General features: G+C 39.8%; 1 protein-coding gene across 1 annotated transcript; it reads right to left on the bottom strand.

The window, feature by feature from the left end:
* Positions 1-1,313: 1,313 nt before the first annotated feature.
* LOC149289716 (septin-5-like) lies at positions 1,314-22,620 on the bottom strand. The gene is made up of 12 exons (XM_089490239.1): positions 22,570-22,620; positions 17,815-18,498; positions 15,863-15,956; positions 14,895-14,981; positions 14,217-14,340; positions 13,646-13,780; positions 11,382-11,499; positions 9,532-9,633; positions 8,757-8,853; positions 7,966-8,128; positions 2,642-2,741; positions 1,314-1,373 (listed from the first exon to the last, which is right to left on the bottom strand). Exons 1-12 carry the CDS (start codon positions 22,618-22,620, stop codon positions 1,314-1,316), a joined length of 1,815 nt encoding a protein of 604 aa, XP_089346365.1.
* Positions 22,621-22,683: the final 63 nt, after the last annotated feature.

A 22,683-nucleotide genomic window follows, 5' to 3' on the forward strand; every position in this document is an offset into this window, starting at 1 on the left:
ATTCATACAAGCATACTTCTCACCTCCCCATCCTTGGCCTCTGAGTCAGGCACTCTGCAGTGCGGTGTTCCCCTGTACGTTTGCCTGTCAACGCCACGCCAGATTTGACGTCATATCCGTTGCTGCGCTGACAGGCAGAGGAGCAGAGGAAGACTGCACCGCAAACTGCTAGAATCAGAAGGCAAGGACAGGGAGGTGAGACATACTGTTTGTTTGTAACCTTTTGCGTGCACATAAATTTCTGTTGTGCACTGGCTACAAAACGTGTGTGCGCACACAGCTTAGAGGGAACATTGATCACTTGTTCAGTTTGGAATAAACTACCACCATTGGTTATTATAGTTATGTGACCAGTCGTGAGGTTGAGTCCAGCACCTGGTTTATCAAAAGGGTAGAGGTGCAAGCCAGAGCCAAGCTAGCTCAAAGGCCCCATCCCTTTTTGGTATTCTCTACAAGCTAACGATTGGCTCGTTTACTTACAAATAGTTATTGTTGTTAGGCCTATAGAAAGCTGCATAGTTAAATTTAAAGTGTCAGGAACTTGCAGCTATCAGGTCACTTTTCAAGTTCCTACCGATGTCAGTTGAATCCGAACTAAACTGATGGGTTCTAACTTCAGCAGGGCTTTATGCTACAAAGAAAATGAATCCGTTTTTGTTACCTAAACTGACAGGTAAGCATGGTTTAGTAATGACACATTATGACAAGTTCCAAGTAGAGATTCTTCAGCAGTGCCATGCCAACTTGCTGCTTCGTTACTTTCAAGGACATTCTGCAGTGGTCACTGTTTTTTCCCATGAGCACCCATGCCCAAATGCAGTGTTTATGAGTCATTAGTAAAGTCAAACAAATCATGTTGCAAAAAGCATCGGGCAAAAAACAGGGCCATGCAACACTGAATAAAAGAATCATGGAGGTGACCTGGTCTCTTTTATAACACTGCTATACATCCAAAACACCTTTAGTGAATCCTACCAGTGTTGTTAGTTGTGTAGTGGGTACCTTGAAAAAAAAGGACTTGGCATCAACAGATGAAGAAGAAAACAGGATGAGTAAAACAGTGGGATCTAAAACAAGCTGTAAGTAACATGTAGCTGTTGGTAGAATGGGGCTCTCATGATGCTCTGATGTCTCAGAACTGGACGTGACAGTTTCACTGGTGGCCTTTTTTCCAGGATAAGCTTCTAGACAGGTCTTCTCAGTAGCAAATTAATTAACTTTTAGTGTTTTGGGGAAGAGGACTGGTGCTCAGGAATCATTTTAGATATCATGGAAAGCCACCAAGGGATATATACGAGGGGTGCAACAATATGTTAACGTGAATCTTTCATTTGCCTCTGCATCTTCTGCAAAACCTCCTGCATCCTTCGCAACTACACGAAAAAGGAGAGATAAATAGATCAAAATAGTACATGAATGTTTAAATCAAATAGAATATTTACTCCACGGTTTTCTATGTTTTTTAAACTATTTGTATATAGGGGTGCCTTTTAACTTTTCTGACTATTGGGCTTACTTAAGTGTCTTTGTTATTTTGCAATTTTGTAATCTAATTTGTCACTCGGTTGCTATTAGGTAAAATGAGCATAATTTCATTCTCTGAAGGAGTGCCCATGGTATACCCCCACTTTTTCCATACAGCTATAATAATGAATTTTTCTGACACTAAAGTTAATGTAATACTTTTACCTATGAAAAAACACCTCTTATTCCAAACTGAGGAAGAGCAGGAATTGTGGAATAGACCAGGAATAATCAGATAAATATACTTCGAAAAGTAGTGCCAAGTGAAATGCTTATCTAGTTTTCCCAAAATACTTTATAACAAGGGTGATGTTATTAGCAGCAAAGTTGCATACGAACATATAAATTGGAAAACAGTAATATTTAGACTTCTGTTTATATAGCAACTTTTATTAACAACCTAACATGTTTGTTTAAAAATACAGTTTCCTAATATGGTAAATATATTTTGAGTTTAACTAATCTGTCCAGTTTATAAAACACTGAGCTTGAAAGACCTAATGAGGATATAGGAAACATACAAATATTTCCAATGTACAAGAAATAATATCGTGTAGGAAAAGTACTATTTAATGTTCCCAGAAAACATTGCCTCTCAGTTTTTTCCTCAAAACGTTATTCCAAAAATACATACTATTTTTTTCAGACCTGCAAGTGTTGAAAACAAACCAGATGTCTTATACCACCAACCATATGCATAATGTGTCCAATTAAATGTAATTAGCACTGTAGTGTACAAATTGCTGAGATATGTTTGAAATCGCTAATGTTTATGGTACTGTTCCTCCAATACATTCAGCAGTTTATATATATATATAAATATATACACATACATACTGTATATATATCTCTGTATATTTATGTATCTATATCTCACAGGCGGTGATTAGGGTTATTGCTCAGTAAGTCTGAAGCATAGCTAACATACCCAAGACTGGGAAGTATAGGAATTATTCTCTCTTAGTATATTATAAATAAAATAAATGGAACTCATTGTTACAGCGTTCATTATTCTTTTAATCCTTATGGTTTATAGACGTTTTGAATAGACCGGTATCCTTCTGTGAAATGTGAGGACTATGTCGGGACATTGAATAATCACTATGCGTGCACTCACCTCCTCATCTTTTTCCCGAATCAGTCTCTGGGTCTCATGGTCTGGTGATGGAGGCACACTGGGGATTGGGAAGTCAGTCCCACTCTCTCTAGTCAGCTTACTACAAGGACAGACAAACAGGGAAAGGTAGTCATCAGGATCATGTTTTATAATGTAGATATCCAGATAAATGGCCAACCATGATGAGTTCATCCAAAGTGGCTCTTAGTTGACCATAGTACAAGGCTGGGAAAAAGTATTTGCCCCTTCCCAATTTCTTCTGGTTTGCATATTTCTCACACTTAAATGTTTCAGATAATTCAACTAATTTAAATATTAGACAAAGATAAGCAGAGTAAACACAAAATGCTATCCAACCCTACCAGCCCGCTTAGTTATTAAATCAAGCAATTAACCAAATGGAATTGATAATGTGGTTCAATTTCACTAGTCACAACCAGGCATGATTGCGGCCAGCTTTGTTGAATCTAAACACAAATTAAACAGAACCTGTCTTGCAATGAGAAGTAGGCTAAAAGAAAAAAAAAAACACATAACGCCGAGATCCAAAGAAATTCAAGAACAGATGAGAAACAATGTCATTGATATCTATCCCTCTGGAAAAGGTTACAAAGTCATTTCTAAGGCCCTGGGACTCCAGCGGACCACAGTGAGAGGCATTATTCTACCAAAATTCAATGACTCATCCAAGAGGTCACAAAAGAACCCAGACTAACATGTAAAGAACTGCAGACGTTGTTTGTCTCAGTCAGGGTCAGTGTTCACGATTCCACAAGACGAAAGAGACTGCAAAAATGGCATCCATGGGGGAGTTGTAAAGCTCAAGCACAGTAGAGTTATGATGCAGAAAAATGATCCGAGGCGCACAAACAAGTCCAGCTCTGAATACCTCAAAATAAACAAAATTAAGGTCCTGACTTGAATCCAATTGAGATGCTGTGGCACGACCTAAAAGCGATAGTTAATGCTTAAAAATCCTCCAATGTGACTGAATTAAAACAAGAGTGGGCCAAAATTCCTCAACGGTGATGTAAACGACTCAAATGTTTGATTGCAGTTGTTGCTGCCGAGGATGGCACAACCAGTTTGGCATTTTGTGTTTACTCGCATTGTCTTTGCCTTATATTAAAATTCGATGGATGATCTGAAAAATTTAAATGTGCCAAATAGAAAAAAATAGGATAGGATTCTTCTTCTGACCACAACTTTATACACATATTAAGGATCACCTAGAATATACATAAATAATTAAAATAATCACATAATTATCCTACACAATTATCCTACACAGTACTAGAACAATAACCCCTGAACACGTCTTTCCAGGTCTGATCCTCATCCAAGTCATCATTTCCCGTCTGTGAGCCTCAGTTATCCTTCCATGACCATGATGATCACCTTTGGGCCCCTGCCCTCCCTCCATACAATGTCAACACAATGTCAAGTTACGCACTGAGTGCCCCCTTCCCACACTTGGTAATCCCAATTTGAAAAAAAAGCAGACTGGCTTTCCTTGTAGACATTTGGCTCATCCCATCCCTGACGGTGATGTCAGAATAGGTTACACAGAACATGCCATTATTTTGAGTATTGGGTAGATTGTGGCAAAAACAGAAAAATGTGCGTATACTTATCAGCATTTTATTTCATTGTTAATAGTGTGTAATCACAATATGCAATTATTAAACCAATCAATATTTTATTAAACTTTCAACCAGAACGATTTTGATATATAAGGAATGATGCATTCCTTATTGCAACAGCTATTTCCATTCTACATGTACGATATAGTTTTTGGATACCTGCTCCACCAGGAATTACTCTGTTTTTTCCTTTGGAATTTCCACCTTTTTGTATTAGGCAATGCAAAATGAAGGTATTTGTAAGCAGAATCCCAAAAGTAGTTTAGGTCTACAAGTCAAGCAGTTTAGCTTTTATAAAATAATTGCTGTGCTAACAAGCATCAAAACGAACATAGTAATCCTGAAATTTTGTCTCTTCTCTTCGTCCCGACCCTTGAAAAGGCCCATAATCACTAAAGTTCCATCAATGAGGGACAGTGAGGAATAAATAAATATATGGATCCACCTCTACCTATTGGGTTTAAGGTTTCAGCCACACCTATCGCTAACAGATGTATAAAAGCACATGGACAGCCATCTTCATAGACAAACACTGGCAAGGAATACTGAAGAAGAGCTAAGTGACTTTAAGTGTGGCACTGTCATAGACGGTCACCTTTTGCCACAAGTCAGTTCATGAAATGTCTGCCGTGGTCCACTGTAAGTGCTATTATTGTGATGTGGAAGGACACAGGAGTAGTAACAGCTCAGCCAGCAGGGCTGCTGGGTGCTGAAGCACATAGTGTATAAAAATATTCTGTCCTCTGTAGCATGTCTCACTAAAGAGTTCCAATTTGACCCTGGAAACATCAGCACAAGCACTATATGTCAGGAGCTTCATGGGTTTTCTTCAATGGGTTTCCATGGAAGATCATTACGCGCAATGACAAGCGTTGGCTGGAGTGGTGTAAAGCACACCAACCACTGGACTTTGGAGTAGTGGAGACGTGTTCTGTGGAGTGATAAATCACACTTTAATATAAAGTCTGGTTTTGGAGGATGCCAGGAGAACACTACCTACCAGAATGCATGCTACCTACTGCTACAGCATACAATGACTATGACTGTGCCCCTGCGCACAAAGCAAGGTCCATAAAGACATGGTTTGATGTGAAGGAACTCTAGTGGCCTGCACACAGCCATGGCATCAGTGCCAGACCTCACAAATGCTCTTTTGGTGCAAATTCCCACAGACACTCCAAAAAGCTTTCCCATAAGAGTGGAAAGTTGTTATAGCCACAAGGTGGGGGAGGTGGCTCCAAATTAATGCTCATGGTTTTTTTTTGGAATGGGATGTCCAACAAGCTCATATAGGTATAATGGTCATGTGTCTACATACTTTTGGTAATATACTGTAAGTGACAAGAATGAATGCTAGATGCATATTAATAAAAATGATCTCAATGGGAAAGAGGTTATCTCGTAGGCAAACCATAATGAAATGTGATCAACAAAAAGGGTGTTCAGTTAACCCCATATATCTTGAGGAAAGGAAGAGGGAGAACCAAGGAGAAAATGAATAAAGGACCTGGTGGGTTGAGCACTATAGGGTTATAACACTTATAGAGCAAGAACAAACAGATGGGGTGGGGTTGAAATATGATCAGGAGAGATTGGGAACACAGGGGATGATTAAAGGATACCAACCCCACCTCCTTGTCTGCTTCCTGGTCGGGGAGGGTGTCTGAACTGAAGGCCAACAAAAGAATGTGCAGCAGCAGGTGAAGTGTCTAGGGACAAGAGCCAGGATTCAGCGAGGGCCAACAGACTGTGTGTTCAATTGTATAACAAAAACATGTATCCATCTGATACAGTGTGCATGTCTTTAAAGATGGTGAAAGCCCATATGCCAACCCTTATCGATAACTATTTTAATACAGTGAGGACCGTTCAAGGACATAATCAGTTAATCAACCAATCAGAAGTACCCAGCAGAAGAAATTCTTGCACGACTGGAAAGTGCTGCACTGTGTGCCACCCTGTCATTATGGTTGGTTTTATATCAGGTTCAGCATATGTTTACAGTTTGTTTTAGGAATATCTTTGGGATTAAGTCTTAAAAAGGTGCCCAATGTCTGAGGGTAAAAAAGCTGGGACATTGGGGACATGGCCTCTTCAAGGGCTATGTCCCCACAGCATACTCTCAGATTGCCGAGTATAGCACTCAGGAATTTTGGATTATCCCACTGGAGACAAGACTGTTGGGGTTTGGATTAGTGGGAGGATACATTTGTGATCGCAACCTCAGAATATAGACGTATGTGAAAACAGACATCTACAACAGATGAGAACCATTTGGCCCTATTAGTCTTTCCCATCAGGTCTATCCCATCACCATGAGGTATTTGAAGGGAAAGTCAAACTAAAAAAATATGTTCTGTCAAGTTTTTAATACAGGATTGTATACGTTAATGTAATGCAGTACTGCAGGAAAGGGTTTTTCTTCACGCTGTGAAACTATACCGAGCTGTTCATGGAAGAGAAAATGCAATCCTCCTTCTGCCAAAGAAGTCCATATTAATTCATGTCCCAACAGACCTTCGTTAGATGGTTAACTAAGAGAGACATTCTACTGTTTACCAAGAAAAGGTTATCCTGCGAGAAGGGGGCCAAGCTGGCCCTGTATGATGTATAATTTAGTCGGCGAGGTGATATTCAATAAATCTCACTGATTTATCTAAAAAAAAACCAGGGAAAACGTGCCTATTCAAAGAAGAGAGACTCACTGGGAATGGCCCTTTAAAATACATGTAATCTGTGGAAAACAGAGTAATTCTCCTGCAAACCCCTGCTGTAACGAAAAATATTGTATTTAAATATTTACAATACTAACACAGGAGTGACACACTTTACTAAATCAAAATTTACATTTGCTGAAGAACCAAAGGAAAAAAAGAAAATTGGGCTGAAAGTCAGACAGTAGTGCTGTAGCTCAATGGTGGGACTGTTTTCAACATTTTTTGTTAGGTTTTGATTATTAATAGCAAGATACCACTAAAGGGAAGATTACACACACATGTTATGCATTCGGTTTAACAAATTGGTATCTGCCAGACATTATCAGGACACTCCAGCCATCATATCTTTTTTGCATGCAAATGCATGGAGGGTTTCATTAGAATCACCTCTTTGCATTTGCTCACTTTCTCACCCCCCCCATCTATTTGTATTGCAGGAGATGCATTTGGCTGAACGCGTTTCTTACATGTGTGTGTGTATATATATATATATATATATATATATATATAGTCCAACATTTGGTATGAACAATATATTTAGAGAAAACTAAAAACGTAGACCCCCTAGAATGCCCCAAATTCCCTTTACCCACCGATCAATCTAACCTGACACTAAACCCCCCAAAATACTGAAATAAAAATGTATATAATAATAGAATAGAATAGAAAGCTGTGACTAGGACTGGATTAAATGTTGACAAAGATTGGTTAAAATGTACATAAAACTAAATCTCTTTTGTTCCATTGAGTATTGGTAGATGACAAACCACAGTGTATGTAACATGCTCTGCCCAAGGATCTAGCATGGAATTGGTCTGTTTAAATACCTTAATCAATTGATGTACTTGGGTAACTTTAAAATTACAATCTCTATGATATGGGCAGGAGTTACAAAGATTTATTACATCTCCAGACACTATGTAACAATCATCCCTCTACATGCAAACTGCCCCTTTGCACGTACTTGCGGTTCCTTTCTCTGACCACACGTTGGGTTAAGCTCTGAATGCATTGTGCTCGGTAGTTCTCGTAGTGGGTCTCACGTGTGACATCTTTCAAATCCTGCATGTGAGTGCGGATCAGCATGGTTCGTAGCTTCACAAAGTCACAGTGCTGCTCATTTTCCACTGAGTATAAGATGAAGAAGGATAAGTTATGGTGAGGACATGCATGAGTGACTGATGGGTGATCAGGATATATTAGGATTACAAGAAATGCAGGGACCTGTTAAAGGATCTTTTTTAAAGGCAGTTTGTGAGATTTTGTGCATTTGTGAGACTCATGTGAGAGGAAGCAGTAAACATAATATGTGGTATTCCTAAATATGCATTACATTTGTGGCAAAAAGCTAAATCAGCCACAGAGAAGTCGAGAGTGAGAGGTACAGGAGTCTACAGAAACAGCATAGGGGTTCAATAAAAACCTACTAGGACTTTCTAGGACTCCGGCTGCACATTATGGAGTCCTAGAAAGTAATGCTGCAATAGTGTTTTCAAGGAGGATCCAGTTATGTTGATACCTATACTGTGAATTGCCCCAATGATTCGCACACGATTAAGGGAAGAGATACTCGGGACAGCTGGAGATCAAAGAGATCTGTGGGGACCAATAGGCAGCCTCCCAACTGCTGCTGATCTACAAATGATGGGAATATTGTTCAATTCCTGCCGAAAATCAACCCATCGGTTGCTTTGCTGTAGAGGACTATTGAGTAAGGCAAAGTATGAGCAAAGGGTACTGATTAATGATCCTTACCTTCCACTACTCCCCACGGATATATGCGACCCCTTACACGCCTACCATTCACTTCCACGACAGCATTGGAGCCAATCACAGCAAAGGGAATGCTTTTCTAGAGGGGAAACAGACAGGTCACTCATAAAAGAGAGTCACCAAAATCAGGAATCTGCACTCACTCCCCACAGGAACTCAGGTGCTTAGCTGTGCCGGGAAGGGCCAGCTCCCCAATAAATCAAAATAGAAAAAGGCTCCAGGCACTCATGGGTTCGTCGAAACGTTGTTGTTCGTCTCTTCCAATAAATCTGCCTGATGGAACCCATGAGTGCCTGGAGCCTTTTTCTATTTTGACTCATAAAAGAGAGGCATCCTTAAAAGAAAATACATATTTCAGTTTATTTCTGCATTGTACTCGGTGGGTTTGCAGTCTATCTATCCCTGGGCTTGTAAACGATTTAAATTCTATTACTGAATACATAACATAAGTTTCATGTTGATCCAGAAACACTTTTACTTCAAATCAGGATAAATTCAAACATAAGGTATATTGGCAATGCTATCCCTTTAAAGCTAATCGGCTCATGTGTTTTAGAATTCCACCAACATGTATAATTTATTCGGGCTACAAATTGTATTTTTGTATATGAGAACTGAAGTATTAAAAGCAAAGAGGGGTTTGAGTCAGATAAAGCCAAGCGATGGACTCCAGCCTATGTGGTTTCACTCATCTATAAAGACAAGTAATCTTTAGATCTGGACTATTTAATCTGTTGTGGGCATCCTGTGCTGTCACCTTCAGCTCCATGTCTTGCATTTTGAACTCTTCATCTTGGTCTGAGTCACAGTCGGGGAATTGATAAATCCGGATTCCGCAATAATCCAACTCATCGCGTATCTACAAGAGAAGAAAATGATCACATGAGTGGAAAAGTAAAAGAAACATGTTAAAAGAGCAGCACCAAAAGAAAAGTCATCCGTCCACAGAAAATTATCCCAGGGGATCATCAATATGTTTTTTGGCAAATGTGAGACAAGCCTTTTCTTTTTGGTTAGCGGTGGTTTCACCTAGCAAATTTGCCATGGATGCCATTTTGCACAGTCTCTTTATTCATGTGGAATCATGAACACTGACCTCAACTAAGGCAAGTGAGGCCTGCAGTTCTTTACATGTTAGTCTGGGTGACTTCCTGGATGAGTTATTGATGCGGTCATGGAGGAAGTTTGGTAGGCTGACCATTCCAAGGAAAGTTCACCACTGTTCTAAATTTTCTCCATTTGTAGATAATGGCTCTCACCATGGTTTGCTGGATTCCCAGGCCCTTAGACATGGCTTTGTAACCCTTTCCAGACTGGTAGATGTCAATGACTTTGTTTTTCATCTGTTGCTCATTTCTCAGCATCCTATGCTGCTTTTTGACCTTTTATTCTACTTCACTATGCAAAACAGTTTCTATTTAATTTATGTTTAGATTCAACATAGCTGGTTGAGTTGGTTGATTTAGTAACTAAGAGGACAATTACTTTTTTCATATAGGGTCAGGTAGGGTTGGATACCGTTTTTCTTCTATACATTAAATTATCATTTAAAAACTGCATTTTATGTTTACTTGGGTTATCTTTATCTAACATTAAAATTAATTTGATCATCTGAAACATTTCAATGACAAATATGAAAAAATATAAGAAATCTGGAAGGGGGCAAATACTTTTTCACAGCACTGTAGGCCAGTGGAAAATATTTAGGAATACTGTTTTCCATCCATGTGACAAAGCAATGCTACTTTGTTCCAATACCTTATTTGCGTCGATGACCAGATGGTGATGTCATAATAAGGCACCGCCAACCATATAAAAACATTTAATTTTTATCTCTACTTAACAATTAAACTAGCAGTATACCGTGTATTTTTCATTCTCCAAGGAGCATGTTGTAAGTATTCTGTCATCTGACATCCATTGTTTGTTAGTTTCTTTGTAACCCTGTTCTTCAGCTCTGAAGTATGTGCTCTTTATGAATAAATTATCCTAATTCAGTGAAGTCATTTCTTTTTAAACACCTGCAGAGAACCATAATCTTTTTCCCTTGTCTAGGATAATGAGATGTAAATCCCGATGAACATTGGTGCAGCCATATTATTGGTGGATAAACAAGTTCACGGAGGGTGGCAGTGATATTCAAGGATGATTTTATGCTAGTGGACATTGGTTGGAGAAATGCCCTACCAAAACACTTACACGGGCACCCCTGATTTCTTTTCTGCCTGATCAGCAGTAGTGTTTGTATTGTTTGAAGTCTATAGCACTGTGTTATTAAAGATGCCCGCAGCATAATGAGCTCCAGGGTCAGACTGGCAAATTCAATTACGTATTTCCAGCCACCTGCAGCCCACAGCCACACATTAAAAGACCTGATCTCCCACATGAGCATCAGCAAAGTACCATCTGGCACCAATCCACTAGGCTCCACAGCTTTATTACTTTTAAAATATCTTAGATTGTGTTGAAACCTTTGACATACAAACAATTACACTTATGCCACAGCGGTAGACGGTAAAGATCTTTAGTGAAAGTACCACTTTAAAATAGTGGACCCAGAGACTTGGCTTCCACAAAGACAAGGGCTTATTTGCTTATCAGACTCACCCTCTGCTTTTTCTGTAGCAGCTCGGCAGTTGTTAGGCTGTCAGCTTTCCCCAGGATTGGGACAATGTTGACTCTGTCCTGCAGTGCACGCAGAAACTCTATGTCAAGAGGACGCATCCTGCAGAATTAGACCTAGTTAGTTATAAAGCTGTATTGCAGAGTCTCTCATGGTATATCCTATTTAGAGCTAAGCTATCAAACCTGAACAATCCGTCTTTGGAGCCTGTAACTTCTGTGGTTTTACAATTTAATTGCACATTCATTAATATGGGTTCTGAAGGTGACGTCTCCAAGTTGCTATCTAAGTTGGAGTTGTAGAATAAGCAACATAGATCACACAGTTTGTTTACAAGATATCGGTCAATGACTATGGTGTTTCAAAATCAAGGTCTCAATTCAATGACCTATCCGAAATTTCCTAACCTCTCTGTGCCTTGTAGAATAAAAGATAAAAAAACTTTCAAATGACATTAGAGCAAGGCAAATTACCACAGCAGAATCTCATTACAGGCAATGAAGTACAACCAGTAGGATGAGTGCTTTTATATGAGTACACACAGTATATACATCGATAGCGTTATGACCACCTGCCTAATATTGTGTAGGTCCCACTTTTGCTGCCAAAACAGCCCTGACCTGTCGAGGCATGGACTAGACCTCTGAAGGTGTGGTATCTGGCGCCAAGACATTGCCAGTAGATCCTTTAAGTCCTGTGAGTGGCAAGGTGGGGCCTCCATGCACGCATTCCTGGTGCCATGTGTTCTCCAGGAAAGAGATGCACCCGGCCATCCAAGTAATGTAAAAAACACATGATTCATTAGTCCAGGCCACCTTCTTCCATTGCTCCATGGTCCAGTTCTTATGCTTACGTGCCCATAGTACAGCAATGAGCCTTGGCCGCCCATGACCCTGTCGCCGGTTCACTCTTTTTTTATACGGACCACTGCAGACTGGAAACACTCCACAAGAGCTGCAGTTTTGGAGATGCACTGATCCAGTCGTCTAGCCATCACAATTTGGCCCTCGTTAAAAGTCACTCAGATCCGTAGGTTTGCCCATTTTTCCTGCTTTTAACACATCAACTTTGAGGATGAAATGTTCACTTGCTGCCTAATATATTCCACCCTCTGACAGGTGCCATGATATCCAGATTATCAGTGTTATTTACTTCACCTGTCAGTGGTCATAATGTTATGGCTGATCAGTGCATATAAATATAAATATATTTATAAGGTATTCAGAGTTTTCCTATCTTCTTCTGGTCTGAGGCAATACTCTGAATAACACAGGAAAACTCTCTACAGCTTGTCTTTTAAATATCATATTAGTCCAAAAAAAGGTATCATTGCATACTGCAATACTCTGTTTTTCATATTATATCTACTGGACTAATACTGCAAGACCCTATGGTCATCCCTATAAAAAATTTACCAGATGTTGTTGAGACCCAAGCACAGAACAGATCTGCAAGATGGGCCCTAATCTGCAGCAAATGATTTTTAACAGGGGTATTTGTTGAAAATTAATTATATTTTAAGGAGTCATATACCAACACATGTGATAATTTGAATGCATTCTTAGGTTACCTATATTTTAATTGCAGGTACACAGTGAAGGACTAGTTTGTTAAAATGCTATGATGCTAACCAGCTGTAGAACATAAGGAGTTAATCCAAGGTATTTATAATGTGCAGCTTCTACAAAAGAAGAGGTCAAAAGTGTTTCTTCATTTGGGACCAGACCACCAATCTGAGTTTGATAACAGCCATAGTAGCCACAGGTGACACCAAATGCAACTTTTTTTCCCTTTTCCTTTAAATAATGGATATAGGGGTAATAAAGGGTAATTATTGGATTAAAAACTCAGTTATTAAAGACAACACCAGATGGGTATAAGAATTCTCTCAGCGGGCGTTAGTAATTGCTGGTCATGGGAAGAACAGGCTGTTAAGACAAACTGTATCCTTAGAGTATATCATTTGTCACCAGCCCTGCTGTATAGAAGATACAGGTTGGAAAGGGTTAATTCACAGCCTTTATATGCATAAATCACAGCAAGAGTCTGAGTCAGATTACCCCAGAGAACCACAGATAGCTGTACAAAAATGTGTAGATCAGGGTTCAACTAAGATCATAGCTTCCCAAAATGCACTTTTGTAAACAGGATTTCTGATTTAAAATGACACGTGATCACCTTACCTACCTACTGTATGTCACAGTGTATGGGAAGAAGCAGTGATGTATGAACAAGTGTTAGCACATACCCGTGTCCTAGAGGTGACAGGAAGTACAGGCAACAATGCACACGGGTGTCCTGCAAATTTTTACGATTTAATCCACTCTCGTCCCTGAAGTACTGCTCAAATTGTTGATCAATGTAATCAGCTATTGGCTTCCAGCTAAAGGAGAAATAGACAGCTCTGGTAACAATCAGCATGGGATCTGCTTTATAGTTTAAGCACAGACAGCATGGCCAATATCTCACCAGGACATGGGATAAAATAAGGTCCTTAAAACAAGATTTCAGATGGTAGATGAGATGTCTTAGCCGATGTAACCTAACTTTTTTTTCTGTGCTGGCTAAGGTATCTCCATATTATCTCTATCCTCTAACCTCTGCCCTTCACCCCCAGACTATGATCCTCTAGTCTTTCCTCCATTGCTTCAAGAAGAAGAGCCTACAGCACTCAAGTTCCAGCATCCCGTTACTATCATACTACGTACATACTATCATGCTGTATGTATGCTGTGTGTAATAAATTAACATATTTAAGACATAGAGGCTGGGATTCAGATTGATCTTTGTTCACTGAGACATTTCTCACATATACATACCAATTTTCATTATTTACAGCATCCCCATAGCCTGGGGTATCAACCACTGTAAGACGCAGCCGGACTCCCTTTTCTTGGATATCCACCGTCTGCTTCACTATCTCCACAGTTTGTGTTACACATTCTGCAAATAAATAACAGCATTTCCAGTCTTATTCAGCAAAGATAGAAACAAAAACGTGACCAAGAAATGTGGTTATTTGCCAAGTACTAATTGTCTGAACGTGAAAGGTAACATTGGGGAAACCATGACAATCAGATTTACATGGACAGGGATGGGCTGGCCCGGCGGCAGACAGGCAATTTCCCCCGAGCTGGTCCAAAAGGCTTCAAAAAGTTCAGACTGTGAAGTTCAGATTGTAAACAAATTTGGACTGACCCAGGGAGGTAGGAAAGCAGATTCCTTATTTTATCAAGAGGGCAGGTATAAGGACAATAATAGAGATGTTGTAGGCCAGAACTGGGAAACTTGGAGTTCTCCATCTGTTGCTGGCCGCCAATTCCTATCATGCACTGTTTATGATCAGAATTGTATTTCAGCTCCAAGACCGTATGTTACTTGTCACTCCAAGACTGTATGTTACTTGTCACTGCTGTACATTGAACAAACTGAATGTTCTACTTGAAGCCGACAAAATAATCACATGTTTAGTGGTCATCATCATCACTTGACAATACCTTCTGGGCATGGCAGCTGGCGATCCTGATACAGATCCGTGAGGAAGAGACTGTTAATCAGAGTTGATTTTCCAAGCCCCGACTCCCCTTTTGAAATAAAGAGGAAAAGAGTCAGTAAATGCTGCCAGCTTAGGACCCGCTTTTGTGAGATATACATTTAGTGAACACGCTGAAGCACAAAAGTATAGGGTCTTTGATGCATTTGCAGTATCAAGTGGGCTCAGCAAACTTCTACTTACTCTGCTGACTTCAACACCGTTGTAACTAAATTACATTAGTCCTATTACTGTTGAATGCCCAAACCTTTTGGAAAATAATTCTAGAATCAAGTAAAATTTTGCCTCATCGATATTTTTGCTGGGAATATGTAATTAAATAACTAGCACTCAGCATGCACCAGCGTACTTATCATCACTTCGTTATCACTGCCAATTATACAGTGCAGGGCAATTTTATGCAATGTATCGGCTGGTAGGACGCCACCTACGACAATTCAGCTGTCACCTTCACATTTAATTCAATTGAAGTATGCAGGGCAGCACCCGTATAATGTATAGAAAGGACTCCTATTGTAAAACCGGAACCCCACCACACTATGCAATACATACTATAGGTAGTAGAGATACAGTAAGTCCCACAAGATATTGTTTAGAGGATGACTTATTCTTGTAATGTTACTTTGATTTGATGACACAATACTTCAGTCTACATTTCTATGAACTTCTTCATTTACTTGTCATATTTTTCCAACACTGATTTGCAGTGTCATACGCTTTAGCACATCTAATAAAACCAGCTAGCTATTTGAAGACAGTAGTTGGAACAATGTCGTATAGGGGAATATGAATATAGCCCTGAATGTATAAGCCAACATGTATTCTGTCTGAGCTCTGAGTCAGCCAAGTGTGGGAGTCATAGCTGTCACTGACATGTAAAGGGCTTCTTAACTCTGCCGCTGATTTAATTACCTGCAACCATCAGAGTGAATTCAAAGCCTTTCTTCACATATTTTCTGTGCACCTGGTTGGGAAGGGTGGCAAATCCAACGTAATCCCTGTCCTCCTGCAGGGAGAAGATATACATTCATCAGACACTTTATATTTGGATGTACTAGACAAGGCATTCCCATGTGTTAATATATCCGCTCTCCAGAGCGGTCACAATCGGTTGCTTACAGGTGGGGGATTTAAGAAGGAAATGTGCAGACACAATCGTTTTAGTTTAGCTATTCCAAATCTGAGCTGTTTAAGGCTGCTTTGTAAAGGACCTAATATTAGGGCAAACTGTAAGTAAGTCTACTACTGTAAAAGAAGAGCCCGCCAGGGACCCCCTCTCATTGCAAATTAATCAAAGATGTGCAAAGAAAACATACTGGGGTGTTTGGTATAAGGAGTGATCAATAACAGAGCCAGCTGGTGAAATTTCCAGTAAAGTGACCATACTGATGAGGACTGTAGTGTATTTAAATCACTGTACTGTGTCCCAAACACACAGCTGTCTTGAAGCTATCAGATCTGAAATAGTATTAACTGAGATTAGGAAGCATAAACAGCGGCACCATGTGGTAGAAACTTGGAAGTGAAAGGACAGAACACATGGCTAGAAGGCAGAAAAGCAGAGCAGAAAAAGAGAGATAGGCCTTCTCATCCAACATCAGTGCCTGACCTCACAAATGTTCTACTGGATGAATGGGCAAAAATTCCCACAGGAACACTCCAAAATCTTGTGGAAAGCCATCCCGGAAGAGTGGAAGCTGCAAAGGGGGGCCAACTACATATTAATGTCTATGTAATTAGAATGTGATGTCATAAAAGCCCCCATTGCTCTAATGGTCAGGTGTCCCAATACTTTTGTACATATAGTGTATATATATATGTATATATATATATATATATATATATATATATATATATATATATATATATATACACACACACAGATGGTTATTAAGACCCACAGGTATAACCATTAGAGCATCATATACAGGCTAGCTTAATACTCTTTTATTTGAGTCTTGGTTGGATTTGTCTAGATTTATAATCTATCTGTGTCATTTCATGAACCCACGTCCATGTGGTAATGGACTGTGCAGTGTAGCCGAAATAATTTGACAAATACATTTTATAGAATTAGAGAGCTAAGCCCTGAAGGTGCATTCTGAATCTATAATGACTTTTGAGCTCCAGTGCGCCACCAACTGTATAATGGAAGGGTATGAGACATCATCAAAGTTGAATATTAAGTTAAAATAATATTCGCATAGAGAAGTTAAACAAAATGAAAAAGAAAATTAGGAAAAAGTATGGTGTACAAACATATGAATGGACGACATGAAAGATGTCCTTTGTGAATAAAACACCAACTGGGGTACCATTGTTATGTCAAAATGAACTCTTCTAGCTACCTTCTGGGTTTTTTTTGACAAGCATGTGAAATATGACAAGTTCCCTTTTGGCAAACACGGCAACATTGTAGTTTATGGTTCTTTTGTATATCGTTGTGGTTGTTGCATCAATAATGGATGCGCCCATCACAATCTTAGGTAATTTATTTGGGGTATACAGGCATTTTTTCGTATCTGTGGGCATACAGTAAAAATGGATGATGTTGGGATGAGAGGCATGCAGTTTTGTTTTTAATAGATAAAATAGGACATCTGATCTCAGAATCATTCAGGTATATGAAATGTTCTGCTGTTTTAAATGGTGCTTTTACAAACCATTTGAAATTAAATCAATACACATTTTATAGAAGTCATTTTATATTGTGTTTAGCCAGAAACCCAAATTCCCACTTAAATCAATGTGTCGGTATGCTAGAAACAAGCTGCAACTCTTGTGCTCTCCCAAGTTCAGCGTTGCTTTTTGCTATCAAAGTTAGACAAGGGACTTTACAGTATGTTCTTCGGCCTTTTTCTTACCTCACATGAGTCGTATGGATCCAGCTTCCCCCATGGACTTTTGGGTCTGGATGGGCTGGGTGGAGGCATCACAGGACATCCCCACTTTGGGGGCATCACAGGGAGAGTCTGACTGAAATCCCGTACCTCTTCAATGTCATCACTGATGTGTCTGACAACATTGGAAATCTCAGATTCTTCATTGTTGTGGAAGTGTTTCTCGGGCTCCTTGAGATAGCTCTCCTCCCTTTGCGCCAAGTAGCATCTCTGCTGATCATGCTTTGGTCTTTCCTCTTCTACCTGGCATTCCCATTGAAATTTCTCCTGATCCATGTGAAGCTTGTCTTCTTGACTCTGCCATAGCCTTACTTCTTGCTGTCTCTCTTTGCGAAGCCTCTCTTCATCTTGCTGGTCCCTTCGTAGCTTTTCATCCAGATGCTTTCTGCAGAGCCGCTCTTTCTCCTGATGTTGCTGTTCCCTGGGGAACTTTTCACCATCCTTGTGTTGTTCTTCCCTGAGCTTGTCTTCTTGGTGCTCTCGTCTAAGCCTCCCTTCTTCGTCTTGGTTTTTACAGAACCTTTCCTCCTGTTCTTTCTGAAAGCCTTCCTGCTGCCTCTGGCTCTTCGTAGGACTTTCTCCAGGGAATGCCTGGATTAACTCTGTCAACTCTGCCTCTTCCGAATCATTGCGCAGGAAATGTCGGATCTACCAGATAAAGCCAAGTCAACATGTTATTTATACATTTATTACCTTTTCTGATTAAAGTTCCACACTGTGGAACAATAGCTGAAATATAATTGAAAGAACCTGACAATATACATTAAACCGGTAAATTAAAACATGAGTAGATGAGTGGTCCTTAAACTTCTGTCCGTATATCTGGGCTCCAAGATAGATATGGTAGCAACTGTGTTTAACTTCCTGATACATTTTCATTCTTTATTTATAAAAACACACCTTGGTTAAGATTGACAATTGTGAGTTTTATTAAGATACATAGTGATGCAACCACCAAAAATGACATAAATTGCCTATTTTTTTTTACATATCACCTTTACTAAACCCTTTAATGGCATCCCTTTCAACTCACACGTTCAAAGTGTTATTGGTGGTAATTTTGAGCTAAACTGCAAACTGGTGTCTGAGAAACACTTGTGGTATCCCAAAAGGCCTTCTAAGATTTAGCATATTGTAATTTTCATCACATTAATAGTATATTTTCTGGCTTTTCATTATATTGCCGATGTTGAATTTGTTGATGGAACTGTTCTGAAGATGAGTGCCCATTGATCACTTCCTGAATAAATCAGAGTGCTGCTTTATTAGCTAATGTTTCCTGATCCTGGTTAAGAAGAACATTAAATGGAAAAGTATTGACGGCGTCAGCTAAATCAGAAAGCACGGGCTACAAAAACAAACAATCAATACACTGCATGGTAATTACATCAAAACCAATGTGACATTGTCCCCCCTTCTGAAGACTAGCCTGCCTCTGAGGCCAGCTGCTCCTCACCCAGAAAGAGCTAACAGTCTGTTCTTTTACTCATTCTGAACATCTAGGCTTTCACTTTCCATTCATAAGTCACGCTGTTCACCTGCCGTAATATCTCATGATACTCACTCACTGGAAGGGTTTCATGAAGCCCATGGAACAGCGCAGCTTAGGTGGAGTGGGCCTTGACAGATCTAGGTGGTGTGCATAAGGAGTGATTTAATTTAATTGGTTCAAATTTTTTATGGGTGGGGTCACTATCAAGCTATATAAGTGGCAACCATTTTGTAAACGGTCGCTTAACTGCTTTTCCAAATCCTGGTTGTCCCACCCTCTGTCCCTTTACTAGTGGGTTGCGAGGGTGACTACCCCGTTTTGTCACAGCAGCGGGGATAGTTGGGGATTATTGTTTAGTACGGTGGATTTTCTGGTTTGGTTTAATAATTTGACTTGGTTCAAGTTAGTTTGGTAGGTTTCGAGCTGGCCTGTGGCTCAGAATCTGGGGTGGTGTAGGGGTGTCTCGGTATGCCCTTGCATTGGTGGTTTGGTTAAGTTGGTGGTGTAGGGGTGTCTCGGTATGCCCCTACATGGTTTATAATTTGGTTAAACGGTCTTGGTATGCCCCTACTGTGGTCAATGTGTTAATGAGGAAGCACCTGGTACGTGTGGGTGCCATTGTTATAAGGTTAATATGTTTATTATGGGGGGTTATTGTCATTGTTAATAAAAGGGAAATCTGTTATTTATAATGACCTTTAAATATTGTAAATGTTAATAAAGCTGTGGAAATTATATTTGCACCTAATAAAGTGTGTGCGTCATTATTGGGTATAGGGTACGGCCATCCTGGGCACAAATTCAACAATGCGATTGTCATGCTCCTCGTCCTTGTGACTAAATGATTCCTATAATTGCAGGTATAAAAACCTCATAATGCAGGAGAGCGCTAAATTTAACGCAGCTCTGCAATGTTAAAGACGCCTTCTGGTCATCCTACCTTACATACATCTTGACTGACACTATTTCCTGGCAGCCAGTGCTTTCACACAACTGACCAGTAAAAGCCTACTAAAACTACGCTCTCACTGCTCATTAACAGCCATCACTCTCAAACATTGCTCACTAATGGCCAGCAGTCTCACACCGCTCACTAGCGGCCAGCGCTCTCACTCAGCTCAACTGACCAGTAAAAGCCTTCTTAAACTACACTCTGCTCATTAACAACCAGGGCTCTCACCCTGCTCACTAACGGCCAGCGCTCTCACCCTGCTCACTAACAGCCAGTGCTCTCACGCTGCTCACTAATGGCCAGCGCTCTCACCCTGCTCACTAACGGCCAGCGCTCTCACCCTGCTCACTAACGGCCAGCGCTCTCACCCTGCTCACTAACGGTCAGCGCTCTCACGCTGCTAACTAGCGGCCAGCGCTCTCACGCTGCTCACTAACGGCCAGCGCTCTCACACTGCTCACTAACGGCCAGCGCTCTCACGCTGCTCACTAACGGGTCAGCCCTCTCACCCTGCTCACTAGCAGCCAGAGCTCTCACTTTGCTCATTAACACCCAACATTTTTATACTGCGTACTAACAGCAAGTGACACTGCTCTTATAAAACTCCTACACTTCTCACTCACAGCCAGCGCTGCTCGCAAGGAACTCCACACCTACCCCTCATGCTCATGTTTACTCCTTTTTACAGTAATTATCTGTCCAGATATTCTAAGCATTAATCAAGTGGGGTTCCACTCCTCTCTCCACTCTCAGCACGTCACCTCTTACCCTAATGCCTCTTACGTCCTCCGATGCCTGCTGTGCCCTTGTGCCTGACCTTTACACTGTCTGATCCCATCAGCTGCACTCCATCCTGTTTGCTACCATGTCACCAAATCAATAGAGGGAAACAGGGTGCAGTCTAATGGAGAAATGAGCTTCTAGTGTCCACAGTTTCGTGTTAAGTAATCAATCACGATATAAAAAAAATATCTATAAAAATAAAAAGTGTAAAAAGTGGATTTTTTTTTTAATACTTAATATAGTGGCTTTCACTCAAACCGAGATTTTAAACATCTAAAAATAAGGCAAATACATTGTCCCCCCTCCCCCCAGCAAATTATCCATTGAAAAGAACGGCATTATAGGATGGAGTGTTTTCAATAACCTTTATAGGAGGGCTGGGTTCTAATTATCTGTCACTTTTTCAAAGTTACATGAGACCCTAAAAATAGACAAATTACAAAAAAAAAGATTTATTACATAAATAACAAACCAGAATCACGGTAACATGGTATCAGATACAACAATAATCCTACACTAACTCTAACTCAACATTTATCTCAGTGGCGGTAAAATATTATTAATAATAATAATATTGTAATAATAATGACAGCAAAAAAATTATAATAAAAATAATAATTGTCTGTAGAACAAGTCAATTTCTCAAAACTAATAAAACTCAAACTTCGGCAAAATGTCAAATGGCTTTTTCCCTCTGCTACTCCAAACAAACCTGAAAATTATCTTTTAACCAACCATCCATATATACACAGTGATGCATATTTACATAGAGACATTATCTGTCTATGTAAACATCATAAACAAATTAAAAGAACGGAACTTAGCTGCTTACCTCCTTCAAAACCATAAGCTAAGGCTTCTATTTCTAATCTTTGACATCAACAATCTGTTGACAATTATTCACTCATTTAAAGTTGGCACAAAGACTTTAAATTAGTGAACTCAAACTTGGCCAAACTCAGTCACGATTCATCTCTAGCAGAAACGAAGAAGAAACGAATATAACAAATATACTCAGCAAAGAGCATGACATTTCAGCAGAATATGCCTCATTCTATTTAATATTTGGATATATGATAAGAGGTCGAGGTTTGAAAGACTGCTGAGGAAATGTGTAGATGTATCAAATCTTTACATTTCAAGCATGTACTCACTCAAAATCCAAATCGTCAAGGAAAGCAAGGGATCAGGTGATCAGGAGTAAATTTAATGGTTAACTCTATATTTGTAATACATATACATAAAGGCAAACTGGGACCTGTATAACCAGGCACATAAATTTGATAAATGTGACCTCGAGCACAGAAACACTTAAAGAGCTTTCATGATCTTTGAGCAGTAAATGTCTACGCAGTCTTGCACAGTTTCTCTCTAAGATACATTGCTTGCACTAAGATTGCAAAATATTATTTAGTACTATACTATAGTGGGGGGGTCATGGATGCATAGTTGGGGTTTGTACATAAGGTGATGCTAGAGAGGAAACACTCACCTGGCTCTCCTCCTCTCCATTACTCCCTGTTTCGTCACTACTGTACTCCATATCCAAATGCAATGTCCCCGGGGATCCTCACGGCTTATATAAATATATACATCAGCTCTGTAC

Source organism: Sceloporus occidentalis, unplaced genomic scaffold (assembly GCF_023333645.1).
Source record: "Sceloporus occidentalis isolate IW3139 unplaced genomic scaffold, rSceOcc1.0.p SCAF_43, whole genome shotgun sequence".
Lineage (NCBI taxonomy): Eukaryota > Metazoa > Chordata > Lepidosauria > Squamata > Phrynosomatidae > Sceloporus > Sceloporus occidentalis.

Coding starts and splice junctions, on each gene's coding strand:
- LOC149289716 (XM_089490239.1), bottom strand. CDS start 22,620: ATGGAGTACAGTAGTGACGAAACAGGGAGTAATGGAGAGGAGGAGAGC. Junction 11,500..13,645: donor CTGTCACCTCTAGGACACGG/GTATGTGCTAAC, acceptor CTAATTCTGCAG/GATGCGTCCTCTTGACATAG. Junction 1,374..2,641: donor TTCGGGAAAAAGATGAGGAG/GTGAGTGCACGC, acceptor TTTTTCGTGTAG/TTGCGAAGGATGCAGGAGGT.